General features: G+C 39.3%; 1 protein-coding gene across 1 annotated transcript in view; it reads right to left on the bottom strand.

Annotated features, from left to right (window-relative positions):
• RNF150 (ring finger protein 150) overlaps window positions 1–14,589 on the bottom strand; it is a 225,044-nt gene that overhangs the window by 66,997 nt on the left and 143,458 nt on the right. The window contains exons 3-4 of the mRNA XM_010978921.3: window positions 9,092–9,163; window positions 7,027–7,109 (exon numbers count right to left, since the gene is read on the bottom strand). Coding sequence (XP_010977223.3) covers window positions 7,027–7,109; window positions 9,092–9,163 — 155 coding nt within the window. The remainder of the gene's footprint in view (window positions 1–7,026; window positions 7,110–9,091; window positions 9,164–14,589) is intronic.

Raw genomic sequence — 14,589 nt, 5'->3', positions numbered from 1 at the left:
CTCGTTCTTAAAGCAGAGAGATGAGACAGAGAAAGGGTGGCATAGCATTTACGCAGAGCATCCAACAATTATCTATCCAAAATGGAACTCTGCCCAACTGACCCAGTTAGGGGGTTGTTTTGGGATGAATAACTCAGAAGAAAGTTTTAAAAAGATAAGTCAAAGCTGGCCCTCAAGTGTTGTTGTTTGTCTGTCTTTTTTTTTTTTTTTTTGGAGTGAGAAAGAAAATCTGTTTCAGTGCTTGAAATCTGTTTCTTCTGTTATGGTTTTTGAGCAATAGTGTGCTAGCTGCTGAATTTTTTCCTATTATTTAGAATCCGAATGGAAAGACAGGAGCATTTTTTTCACTTTTTTAAAAAATTGAAGTATAGTCAGTTTACAATGTTGTGTCAATTTCTAGTATACAGCACAATGGTTCATACATGTACATACATATATTTGTTTTCATATTCGTTTTCACCATAAGCTACATATATATAAAACAGATAAACAAGTTTATACTGTATAGCACAGGGAACTATATTCAATATCTTGTAGTAGCTTATGGTGAAAAAGGTACATGTGTTAAATGCAAACAAATACAGATGTATCTATCAGTCACCATCTGACAGGGTCGCCATTTTCAAGTATCCGAATGGCTGACTCATGCTTGGTTTACCTCCTGCAACTCTCCTGACTAGATCCTTCCCTCTATATGCCCAGGGCCAACACTCCAAATCAGACCTCCAGCATTTTGTACCTTGACTTAAGAATAGGCTCCTAACTGTCCTCCACAACTCCAGTCAGAGCCCTTTAAGCCACGTTCCACATGGTGCCAGTGAACTGTGTACAGAGCACAAGCTGAACCCCTCAGTAGGTCCCCCAGCACTTGGCCATAATCCTGGCTCCTCAGTGGGGCATTTAGGTCCCAAATGATCTGGGCTGGCCTACTTCTCCACCATTATCTTCACATCTGCTTTATATCCTGACAATTCAGGGTTACCACTACTCAGCTTTGCTTGTAATATTCTTCTTAGCTCTGACTGACCAGAAAACTCCTTCAGTACAACTTTATGGAAAGCAACTAGGCAATTTGAATTTGTAACCTTAGAAACAAAGAAGTAACCCCAAATGTCAACTAAGGTCTACACACAGAGCTATTTATCACAGCCTTCTTTATAATAGCAAAAAAAAAAAAAAAGTGTATGTGTTTGGAGGGGGAAACAACTTAAATGTCCCCAGTCAAATAAATTACGGCATAGGGGCTATCTATCAAGCAAAATGTTACAGAGCAAGTTTTAAACACACGGAAAATGTTTATTCTAGAAAGGGTTTAAGGTGACTTAAGAGATACAGATATCCAAAAAAAATAAAATGCCATAAGAGCAAAAGAAAAATAAACAAGAATAGAGACATGAAACAGAGTCAGGGATGAAGCTAAAAAAATCCCTTTTGGCTACAGATTTCTCTGTTGGCTTTCTATCAATGAACAGAGGAAAAAAAATCTGAAAAGTGGCACAATTTAGTATCCACAATCTAAAAGCATTCCTTTGCACAGGAGAAATGCGGGTATTCCATACGTGAACTGCTCTGGCAAGTCCTCACGATGAAAACAGAGTAGAAAATCCTAATGAGAGACACGATGGCAACTTTCCCAAGATTGCTCCTTACAGTGATCCCTGATCAAAACAGTGGCAATTGCATCAGCCAGCTCAATTCTCTTGTAAAGACTAATATGAAACAGTGACGTTCTTAGTTTTCTGTGAACCTACCTTGTTACAAGAATATGTTTCAGAGAAGCAGAAGGACTGAATTATATTTCAATTAATTTTCCTAAAGAAAAAAATTTCATCATTCTTCTGATACGCTTAATGAGTTTAAATTTGTACTCACTAAAAAAGTACGTAGAGTCCAGTGAACCTAGCTGGATAATTAAAAATAGACTTATCAGAATGAATAATTAAGGGGCAGGAGTAGAAACAGGGAGATGAGTGAGAAGGCTACTGCAGAAAGCCAGGAAAGAACTGACGGTGGTAATGATCTTAATTACAGTAACCGGAACAGTAACAGTAACTAGCAGTAATGGTAAGAGTGATATCATATTAGCATTGTAATAATACTGATAATAATAGTACCAGAAATATGTAGAATTATCACTCACTGTCAGGTTTCAAATTAGTTTGTAAAAGCCAATTTTTAGTTAGCCAACTTAAATTAGATTCTTGAATCAAAATCTGAGTTCCTTCATTGACATTTTCTCTGTTGATAAAAAGCAAGCCTAAATTACAAAACACACACACACACACACACACACACACACACACAACTCCAGGCTGGGGGAATGGAGAGCTACTGTTGAATGGCTACAGTTTCAGTTTGGGAAGATGAAGTTCTGGAGATGGATGGTGCTGGTGGCTGTACCATAATCTGAATGTACAGGATGTCACTGAAATATAAACTTAAAAATGGTTAAAGTGATCAATTTTATGTCATGTCTATTTTACCACATGCACACACACACATACCCCTTCCAGAATTCTCTGATCTAACAGGAACCTTGCTCAGGACAAAACTGAATTGTGCTGTGAAGAGTGGGGAACCCAACAGGCCACGGGCCGGCCGAGCCTCTCACTGACATCAACTCCCTGCTCTAAATACACACAGAAACCTCAGTAAACCTGCAGGCAGTATCCACAACACTGCCTCCTACTGTACCCTCCAGGAAACACGATTTAGGAAATGCAACTCCAGGAGGTAGTTTGTAGAACCAGATTTTTGTTTAAGATCAAGTTAAACGCTAGGGACGCAGCTACTAAAGTGAGTAACTTGAGTTTTAGCGGATTTTATTTGGAATCCAACTACGACAGTAATAAGCCAGCAGGACATGCTGCCTCCATGGGCCATTACTACCCAGCCAAACTGTATCATCCGTCTAAGAGAAATCCCTCTTCTGTCCCTTTAGTGCACTGGGATGATGAAATGTGAACAGCTCATCAGTGGATTACTAAGGAATGAGCGGAAGTGAGTCAGGACACACTCTTATTTTACCTCAGTAGACAATTCGGACTGGCCCATGAAAAGACTTGATTCTTGAGGAATAAGAGCCAACATCTCAGGGTCTTTGGTGGATTTATTCAACCTAGACTTCGATCAGCTTCTGTCTACAGAGTCAGAGGCTGAAGGAAAATGAGCCACAGTAAGTTCATACTATTTCCAGCAAATTCTATAATGAAAAGAGTTGGATATTATTGATGTTGACAGCAGTATATCAAACTTGCAGAAAATAGGCATAGGAAATAAACAGAAATCATAAAGACGTTAGCAGTAGCTACCTGATGAGGGAGTTACCCACATAATTATTTATCCATCTTACAAATTTTCTATAATGTGAATGAAACAGGCAACAAAAACCAGTTAGAAAATATGAAGACATTTCTTTTTTTTCCCGTGGGGCCTTTCTTACCTTCCTTGTGCCTGGTTATTAGTTCCTCCAAATTTTTAATTCATTTTGCTATTACTGCTGCATATAGGACACTGTATTGTGATTACTTATTTACATTCCCATCTGTACCCTGCTAGCCCAATTTCCTTTAGAGCAGAGAGCAAGCCATTCATCTTTTCATCTCTGGTACTTCACACTATTCCTGGCGTACAGTTGCTGCAAAATAAATGTTTGTTGTTCCAAATAAAGCATTTAGCTACTGAAAAGGTTATGGCAAGGGTCTGCTTGTTGCCAAGGAACTTTTTAATTTTTCCTAAGTTGTGTGGCAGAGTCTGCAAACAAAGGAAAAGACAGCGGTAGAAGCTAGCATCTCCCCAAATTAGTGATAATGCTTTAGTGACACCTTACAGATAGGAACAAACTGTACAGGCATGTAAAGGATGCGCACATTGCTCTGTGTTAAAAAAAAAATGACAAAAAAGGACTTTTGCTCTGCCCAAAGAGGTCATTTCTTTCTGAGACACTGCATTTGAAATTGGGTAGTTAAACAGTTTGAAATGAATAACCATTGAAGGACAGTGGGAACGCCACCGGATAAAAGCCACAGAAGAATCAGAGAGCCCAACTTATTCTCTGGACAAGAGAAGACAACAGAACTTCAATAAAGTACTTTTTTGTAGCTTAAAATCTTAATTACAAGTACTAACAGAGTCACAAAAACCAGCCCTAAAATATAGTGTGTTGTATGTTTTGGCATATGTATGCTGCAGCAAAACCAAAGTTCCTTGGAAAATATCTTAGTGGCATATTAGGATCAAATCCAAACCACAAAAGGTACTTTGTGTGCTGCTGTGGGTCCCTCCTTCACATTTAATGCACATATGCAGGCTCACCCAATGGGGAGGCTTGCCTTCAAGTGCTAGAGAAGGACCCTGATGAAGAAAAAACAAGGGGAAGAAACGGTAAGTGTGTATGTGTACGATTTAACTTTAATCATTTCCATGACTACAAATAAAGAGGAAGGGTCATTTATTAATTCATCCTAATTTGTGCAAGTGTCTTTAAAAGAAACATACAAGAGGATGATTTTGAAAAAGTCATGGTACAAGATTGGTAAACGGCAACCAACAACCCCAAACTGCAACCATGGGGAAGAGAGGCACCCAGCATGTCAGAGTTAGGAGGCCACGGAAAAGAGTGTGAGAGAAGAGAGATAACAGCTGGAACATTTTCTGAGACAGTTTTTACTCCAAGGAGATGCAAAGAATTGGGTGGATGACTCAGCCTGGAAATAATGGGAAAGAGAGTCTATGAAGTTCATAGGAGCAAAGGCTTAATAATACCCCAGAGGAAATTATCTAGCAAAAAGCAAATGCCAGTGCATTTGTTTGATAACATCCATTAGTGCAAACTGCCTGGCAGAAACCAGCAACAGGCACAAAAATATCTTGATTTTAAAAGCCGCATGGAAAAACTGGATGGGCTCTTCAAAGAATAGGTATGCATGGCTCGTCAAAGATCAAACAGTAACTAATATAACCTGTACTTGGTAATGCTCAGTGTATTTTGTTGTTTAAAGCAAGGCCCAGAGGAAGGAAATAAAGGCAGATGGACAATAAGGGACTTGAAGCAAAAAAGAATCAAGTAATGAGCTCAAAACCAAAAAATGATGTAAAAAAGGAGGAGCCTGAGGTTAAACTGATCTGGCTTAGGGCGAGGGCTAGTATAAGTAAAATGAAAGTTCCTAAAGTTTTATTCTTTTGTGGTGAGTATTAAAGTGCAAATTTTTTTGTCTTAGTTACTATTTCCAAAAAAATACACTGTAAAAGGAGATTTGGACTAATATATCATGACAATCTAAATACTGCTAAAGCAATGTCATTTATCATAATTAAAAACTGAAATCAGGCAAATGGTCCACCACAGGGGCATGGTAAATTAAACTGCGGTACATCTATGACTTGGATATTATGCATCCTTTAGCAACTGTATGTAGTAACATGAAATATACCTATGAAAGAGCTCTAGGCGAACAAGCTATTTTATACAGGATGAACTACAGAGCTAAGTCCTATATATAGTTTTTACAACAGATTTTCTTAATTTCATTGGTAAAGTTCTTTGGATTTTCAGGAAAAAGATGTTATTTAGCTTTAATTTTAGCTTTGAATATTTTTTATTAGTCGGAGCCTCACAGGGCTCTAAGCATCTCCAAAGGAAAATAAAAGCAAGCATTTTCCTTGCTTATAGCTATGAGGCTTTATAAAACCCTTAATAAAATACTGCAGAGAGGAAAGATGCTACCCGGAGAGGCTCTCTGCATGTCACATACCACCATTCTTTGCCAGTGTTTCTAAAAATCGCCAAGCAAATACCAAATGTAATGTCTAGAGAGAGAATTTATATATAAATATGAAGGAATTCATATACCCTCATATGAAGGACACTACTGAGTCTTCACGTGTCCCGATTTACGATTTGGTCTTTGAGACAGTCAAGCATCTATAAATTAAGGAAAGCGAATCCCACTTGAAGGCTTTGGGGCCACCAGAGTGCACTTTCCTCAGGCCCATTTTCCTAATGATTAACCTGCCTGCCAGCATTTCAAGCACGACTCATTCCCCTTGGAGTTTCCGCATCTATTTGAGTATCTTGTCCCTTTTTTGTCACTTCTTGGTCATTTAGGATTATTAAACTAATTCCTCTTGGGCATATTTCACTTTTTTCTGTGTTTCTAATAAATAGTTCTTAGAAGCTGCAATACTTTATGACCGAATGGATTGTTTTTTGTATCTTGGTGGTATATGTTTTCTACTTTATTTACTTAAATACTCGAAGAATTTTTAAAGCCAGTATTTCTAAATGAAGAACATTTCTTGAAGGCAGAATTTAATTTTTATTTTTAGGACACTTGCCCAGATGCAAAAACACTAAAAAGAAATGCTGTTGGCAACTTTAAAATATATTATTTCACTGAAGTATTTACATTTAAGTAATTTTAACTGTATAAAAAAGATCCAGACACCATAACAGTGAATTTCAGTTAGGGAGAGGGATTAAGATTATATGAGAATTACCTGGGAAGTTTTTCCAACTACACATGCTAGCCTCCTCCCCTAGATTCTAGAAGTTTTGGGGTGACTGTCACCTTCTCTTCTTGTGAGTAAAAAACAAAGGGAAATGGAATCTACCTTTGGCTTCTTCCTCACTCTCGACTGGATTCTGGTTGCAGATCATGGGATCATTCATAAAACGTTTGGAAGAGTTTATTATTTTAATTAAAATAGCACTCGTAAAAGCACGTATGATCCTGAACATCACTGACGTGATGTTAAAAAAGACCTGTACTTGGAGCCACATCATCAAACTGTGGGTCACAATGTTCAGGGTCACAGCCGTAAACTTCCTTGGGTGCCAAGAGGATCAGAAAAGTATTTCTAACTTCACAAAGCGCTTTCCAGGAGAAAGGTTACACAAAAAGAATGAGCCTGTTGGTGGTTTCTTATTCAAATACGGAACCATCTGGGCGACTGACCTGGCAGGACGAGGCCAGCAGGCACTCTGCACACACGCCCCAGTCAAAAGCAGGCAGCCTAGCGACTCACCGGCAGGGCAAGATCCGGACAACGTCGTTGGGCTTGTACCCCTCGATACAAACTGCACAGTTGTCAAAATCAGGCTCTGTTTCCTGCAACAGAGAAAGCACGTATGAGTCTGCTTCCAGAGCATCCACTCCTGTAAACACACAAATAACAAGCCCACAGAGAGCGTGCCCGGAGCAAGGCTTTCAACCGTCTCATTGCCAGTTCCCTTCATCAATAATTCACTGTGTATTGGCTTAGCTTCTCTGCCTTCCAATCTCCCCTTTCTGTTTCCTGGTTCCGCTGCAAGAGCTTTGGTGAGGAATTTGTATCTTAATGTCCCGTGACTAATAATGCTGCTTATCATAATCAGAGGTGACATATCAAAATCTTGAGGATGAGAAACACTGTTCACAGAGAATTGTCTGAATGATATTTAATCTAGCCATTCCCTGGGACGCTAACGTACGCAACTCTAAAAAACTGTGGTTCCAGCTTTCTTTTCAAGAACATAAATCTCTTCCAATATCCCATAATATATCCCTTATATAACAGTCTTTGTTCTTTTATTATTCTCTGTTGGAGGAGAGAAAAGTAATAAAAAGTGTACTTTAAATTTACTGATGGCTGTAACTGAATTTTACCTTACTAAGCTCAATGGTATTTTTATACCGTTGAAAAATATGATATAATTGGTGAGACAAATCAATTACTCAGGCTAGAGACAACACCTCTTGTGCCCATAGAGTTGTGAATCTCCTACAATGCCCCAAGGAGCCCCAGAGTCACACACTGCAATCCACTACTCCAAAATTTCTCCTGGGGGAAAAAATTCTCCTGGGGAGAACAGAGGCCTCTAGAGGCCTGTGGGCTAGACTGGCCGGCTTTGTGGTCCTTCCTTAAGACATGCTTCTGCATCTGGCTTTATGTCATCATTTTGCAGCTAGGGAGGCCGCTGCAACTGACTCTGGGGTTCTGGAAACCAGATTTCAGAAGGACTAAATCTGCTTCTTGCATTTACTGCAGACGCCAGTGGAGGACATAACTCGGCATGTAACTGGCACTGTCTTCCTTGCAAGGATCCACGGGAAAACGTTCTCAAGCTGTAACACCCGGAATGGCCATTTTGTTTTTATCTTATGGGACACTGGAATAAGGTCATTGGATTTGTTTGGATATTGACTATTGTTTCCTTCTTTGCATTGTCTGCGGAGAGTCCCAACCTAAATTTGGGACCGATGTCTGCTGTTCATTTCAGGTAATGAATTTGTGTGCCATTTTATCCTGGTTTCATCTATTTTTGTTACACAATTTTTTCTTCCCCATTGTAGGCTACTACAAGGTATTAAATAGAGTTCCCTGTGCTACACAGTAGGACCTCGCTGTTAATCTATTTTATGGATAGTAGTTTGTACATGCCAATCTTAAACTTCTGATTTATCCCTCCCCCTGCCCCTTTCCCCTTTGGTAACCGTAAGTTTGTTTTCTATGTCTGCGGGTCTGTTTCTGTTTTGTAAATAAATTCACTTGTTTCATATTTTGGATTCCACATGTAAGCGATATCATATGGTATTTGTCTTGTTCTGACTTATTTCACTTAGTATAATAATCTCTAGGTCCATCCAGGTTGCTGCAAATGGCATTATTTCATTCTTTTTTATGGCTGAGTAATATTTCATTATATATATGTATGTATGTGTGTGTATATATATATGTATACACACACACCCACACACATACATACATATGCATACCACATCTTCTTTATCCAGTCATCTATTGATGGACACTTAGGTTGCTTCCGTGCCTTGGCTATTGTACATAGTGCTGCTATGAACATTGGGGTGTACTACTACACTTACTTTTTAACTTCTCATATTTTCTATCCAACTCCTTCACCGTCCTCTTGTATGCATTTTATAAACTGCTTTAAATTATTTTTAATAATGATGGGTATAATAACTGAGGCTTATGGGAGAAGTATTAGCATGTAACCCCTTCTCATCCTTCCTTCTCTTCTACCCTGACTGCTAGAAAAGTCAGGAAGGTCTTTGACTAGCTCCTCATCAAAAAGAAAAGAGGCTGGTACCTTGTCGCCCTTCTTGATGGTCCTGACCTGGAGCTTGCTGATGGCTTTTTTTGCTGCATCTCCCAGCCGGCGCTGAAAAAACAAAAGCCGCTTGTTAGTAATACAGATGTGTAATCTTTGACTTTGTGTCTGACGGCATTCAGTGCACCAGGGCAGCTATCTTTCAGGTCATGCACAAGTGGCATGAATGCTAATGAAGATGGCTGGGAGAGACGGGGCAGAGCTATCTGTGTACTCTGGCTCTACTCATCGCGGCCTGTTAAAGAGCTCTGTCATCAAGAGAAGCTCTTCATCCCTGATGCTGAGCGGGTGGAATATGACATGGAAAGATCCTGCCATACTGTGACTCCAGCGCAGGTCACATCGATGAAGACTAGCATAAAAAAAAAAAAGGTTCATAATTGGCCACTGTAGTCACTCAGTTTGTGACGTGGAGACAGCCAATCTGGAGTAGTTGGAATAATCTTTATCTCCTCTTTTTCACAATCAGGGTTTATTGCTTGTGTATTCCTTTCAATTTGGAATTTTAACACTTTCCCTTGCTATATAAGCAAAGGTGTGTAGAAGCCTTAACCTAGGCTTCTATTTGGTGTGTACTATCCTATTCTGTCACCTTCTTACATGTCAACTTCACCTCCTTCCTGTGTGAGTGTGCACATAGGGAAATATATAAACATACACATTCAGTTTGCAAATAATTACAAAGCAAACACCTGGGTAACACCATCACCCATGTCAAGAAACAATATATTTTTGCACTTCTTTTTTTGATAGAGAAAGTTACTATCCTAATGAGCCTTGCAGCAATGCAATGACAGGATAAGGAGGAAGAGTGGGAGAGGGAGGGGGTGGGAGAGAATTACGTTTTAATTTGTCAATGAGAAAAATGGTTCGCTCGTGTGCTAGTGAGTTTTCCACATGTTGTAATCTCCTTCTTCAGTATATGTACTTCTAGTCTGTAATGGATGTGTATTTGCAGCAGTGAAATGTATATGAAGGACTAAGATAAATGAGGCAAACCTTTAAACAGAATTATCATTTGCTTTCACTAACTTTGTTCCTTTTGTAAGTAACATTCAAGCTTCTTTCTTCTCTTTAAAACAGTGAGCATATATTAATGAACAGTTAACATGTCCCAAGTACCATGCTAAAGCTTTACATGCAGTATCACCTCTATCCTTCAACAACATTATAAGAAAAACACTATTTTATAGAATAAGTTGAGACTTACAGAGCTTAAGTAAATTATTTAATATCATAGACTTAGTGATAGGTCAGTCAAAATCTGAATAAAATTTAGTCTGACTTTAAAGCCAAAGCTAAACTACTATTCTCAGTTTTCACCAATCATCCAACCAACCAGTCAGTCAGCCAATCACTAAACATCTACCCAGTCAGCCAGCCAGCCAGCCAGTCAACCTATTAACCAGCTAGCTAACCAACCAATGTTTAGCCAGCCAGCCAGTCAATCAGCCTTTCAGCCAACCAGCCAAGCAGCCAACCAGCGAGCTGACCAACCAATCAAAATCTATGAAGTACCCACCAGGCGGCACTTCCCTAAGCAGATCACAGTTAAAGCAAATAGGTAGAAGAGGAGATGTTCCCCTCGTTAATTCATTTTTCTCTTTGATATTTTATCCTTAGTTTTTAAAATAATTACTGGCATTTTTTCCAGAAAAGTAAGCTTTGGTTGTTTGCTAGAAGGAGACCTATATACACTGAGACTTACGCAGAAGTCCATGAGTAGTGAGTGAACCAAGGTAGCAGAAAAGATGGGAAGAGTCTATAGTGATAAATACCAAGGGGGAGCATCGAGTGAGAGGAAACGGAAAGAACCGAGGTGAAACTGAACAGGACGTAACTCTCTTTCCTCTCCTCTTCCTCTAGCTGGTGCCGAACCATCCTTTGGTCTCAACCCAAGCCACCTCCTCAGGAAGCTCTTCCTTCTTCTGGGAGAGAAGACCCCTCAAGTCTAGATCCTCAAAGCACCTCGTTCCCTTTGCTTTGGCCCCAGAGAGACTGGGGCACAAGGCCGCATTAGCATAGACCAGGCTGTCTTCAGGCTTCTTCTGGACACCCATGTCCGAGGGCAGCCACCCGTCGCGATCATTTAAACGGCATCTCTCTACCGATGACTCCCGTATTTCCACCTCCAGTTCTTCTCTCCCGACCTCCCGACTTGTGTACTGAGCTACCTACCTGGCATCTCTGTTTAAGTAACCAACAGGCTTCTAAAATTTAATATCTCCACACTGAAATGCTGGCTTCCCCAGCCCCTCTGGATCTCATCTTCTGTTTTTCCCATTTCAGTTAACGCTGCAGGAATGGACCTAACTGCACCCTCGATTCTCCTCCCCTCACGTATGGTAACCACAGGAGAATGATCTAAACTGGAACACTTGTGAATAAAATGTGGGTTATTCATAATTAGGCTGGCACATCAGGTATAAACTAGGATCTATTCTTTATGTTCTACATATAATCCATAGAGTTTTGAAGTATTGCCCTAATCTGACACCCCCCGGCTTCTCCACTTCCATCACTCAACTCCAAACCCATCGCCTGCCATCTTGACCACCGTACCACCCTCCAAGTGGGCTCATATCTATCTTTACAAGACTGCCTATTGGTGCCACTACAATGTATGCTACGTGAAGGCACAGTCCTTGGGTATGCAATAAATGTAGAAAGGAACTTTTCTTATTTGTAGACACAGAAACTTCTGGAAGCACTCAAAGGGAACTGCTAAGAGTTGTTGCCTCTGGGGAGAGCTGGAGGAAGCAGATTTGACAAAAAGAGTCTGAGGGGGAAGAATACTTACTTTTAAATAAACACTCTTTCATTTTGTCTTTTTTTTTTTTACAGTGTGCATGCACTGTTACTGTCAATTAAAACACACTGCTGCATGGAAAATTATTCTCCAAGAATAGTAGGTTCTTTTTCCCTAGTCTACATATAGAGTTTTATAGTCTTCTCCCATAACTCTGGAAAAGAACCCCATTTTGTTTCAAAGCGTGTCACCTGGGCTATACAGCCGTGGACTTAACTATATGTGAGTTATATAAGAACTGGACTATTTATATTTTGGGGAGAAATACTATTTTCTAAGAATTGCTTTATCCACAAAAGACAGTCCAGTTAACCACTCTCTGATAACCTGTCACACGTGTTTTCTCATTTGGTCTTTGCATCAAGTCTATGGGGTGACTTTTGATCATTCCCACCCTACCTGTGAGGAAATCTGGGCATAGGAAGGTGAGGCCCGCACAAGATCATGCCACTAGGAATGGCCAGAGCAAAACTTGGAATCCAGATCTGTCTGATTCGAAAGCTGTGTCTTTAACTATTACCTGGGCACTGGCGCTGTCTCGGTATAGTTGTTTTAGGAAACACAACACACCAGCCAAATCTCCCTCTCCACTTTGAGTGGGAGCTCTTAATCTCCCTGTCATCATCTAAAAGACCTTGCTGTGAGGTTACTAAGGTAAAGAACATCTAGCAAATCTTACTCCGTGGGACACTGCATTGAAATGATCTACTCCAGGCCCAGTGTGACATGGAAGGCCCTGGACTATGACGGTGGCTCCCCTCTAAGTGTGATCTGCGCAGAGCTGAGCAGAGACTGAGGCGCTCTTCTGGCTAATTCAGGTTCAGTCCTTCTGTCATGTATCTGAATGGTTAGGCACTTCACCAAGGTGACATTCATGCCTTTGACATTCCATTACAGGCGGTGAGCCTACATCTAACCCCAGAGTCACTCTTTCTGAAGGACCAATAATGTTTAATAAAAACAAATGACTTCGGTTAACCTGATGCCTACAAGTGCTATAGCTTTTACAGCTGAACTTCCTGTTGAATGAAATGAAGCACTGCCCATCAAAAGAGAAGTGTTTTTACAAGGGAAATTACATGTTCTGTTTCATTCATAAAAGGGCTAAAGTATGGTGTCTGTTTTGATCAAGAAGCAATGCTAATTTTAGCATGCTCCAAATTCACTGACTGACCCTGAGGGTAACATCCCGTAATTCAAGGAAAGTTAATAAAATGGGAGCAAAACCTTACACCCCATGAACCACTTTCATTCAACTTCTAATTTACTTTTCACACACATTACAGAGTACGCACATGCCGAGACAGAAATGTGATGTATATTACCTGCACAAAATGAACTCGCAATTGAAAGAGTTACTCAACTAATTCAAGCCTAAAATTTCATCCTTGCCTCAATTTTCAACGATGGCTTGGATTATCTGTAGACTCAAGGGAGACAGGGATACCATTTCTATTTATCGTTGTTGGGTCAGCTGGGTAAGTATCTTGGCAATAACTGATTTACATACGTATGGTTTCTCCAAATGGACCCCTTAGGAACCAGTGGAACTGAACATATTAGTTCTATATCTAGTTTCAGTGTCTTGTGTCTAACTGGTAACGTCCATTTAAATTCCAGAATATTTAATAACAGTGGCAAAGTTGGAAGTGTACATGATTGTTATGGAATCTTTATGACAGTAGTAACAGATACTATTCATTGAGAGCTTTATAAGTGATCAATCACGTCCAGGGGCTTTAAAATATAAGATACACTAAGCCATTTAGTCCTCTCTATAACTATACAAAGAAGGTATATTCCCATTTTGTTTAGAAAACTAAAGCATAAAGTAACTTGCCCAGTTGGTAAGTGGAACCTGACTGCTATGTAGCCAGTAAAAGTCATGTTTCAAAAATTATTTAATGATGGGGGGAAACGCTCATCATTAAATAAAAAAAAGTACACAAACTTAAATGTTTTACATATGTGTTTATCTCATGCATATATACACAATATATGACAATTTACTGAATATATAGAGAGGGTTAAAAAGTCTGAAAGGTTATGCACCCAATTGTTAGCACCTCAGTAGGGTGATGGGTGATTTGTCTTCTATTTTAGTATTTTCCTATGATTGTCAAAATTTATTAGAATATGCAGGTATCATTTTAAGAGTCAGAAAAAGCAATAAAAATGTTTAAAAAAATAGTTCCAGAAGCTATAGAAAATTTAAACAGACCGACTGCCATAAAATGAATTAAAAAAGTCAAAGAGCTGTTCTCCTAAAACAAACAACTTAGACCTTATTGGCTTACAAAAACAATCTTTAATACTTCAAAGATCGGCTAATTCCAGTGCTGTTTAAAATGCTTTAGAGCTGAGCTGTTTGATACTTTCTGGGATGATAAAAACGTCCTATACATGCACCACCATATAGTAGCCACTTGAAATGCAGCTAGTATGATGGAATTTTAAATTTTATTTTATTACAACTCATTTAAATAGTCACACATGGCTAGTGACTACCAAGTTAGATACAACTCTAGACTACAGAAAATGGAAGAAAATTTGTAAATTCTTCTGATATAGCCAGTGTAACTATTATCTAAACATGATAAAAATGTCAATGATGGACAAGTTTCACATGTGAATATCAAGGTAAAAAATAACTACTATACTAAATGCG

This window comes from Camelus dromedarius, chromosome 1, assembly GCF_036321535.1.
Source record: "Camelus dromedarius isolate mCamDro1 chromosome 1, mCamDro1.pat, whole genome shotgun sequence".
Lineage (NCBI taxonomy): Eukaryota > Metazoa > Chordata > Mammalia > Artiodactyla > Camelidae > Camelus > Camelus dromedarius.
The sequence above is the reverse complement of the archived record's forward strand: the minus strand, read 5'-3'. Positions and strand labels throughout refer to the sequence as shown.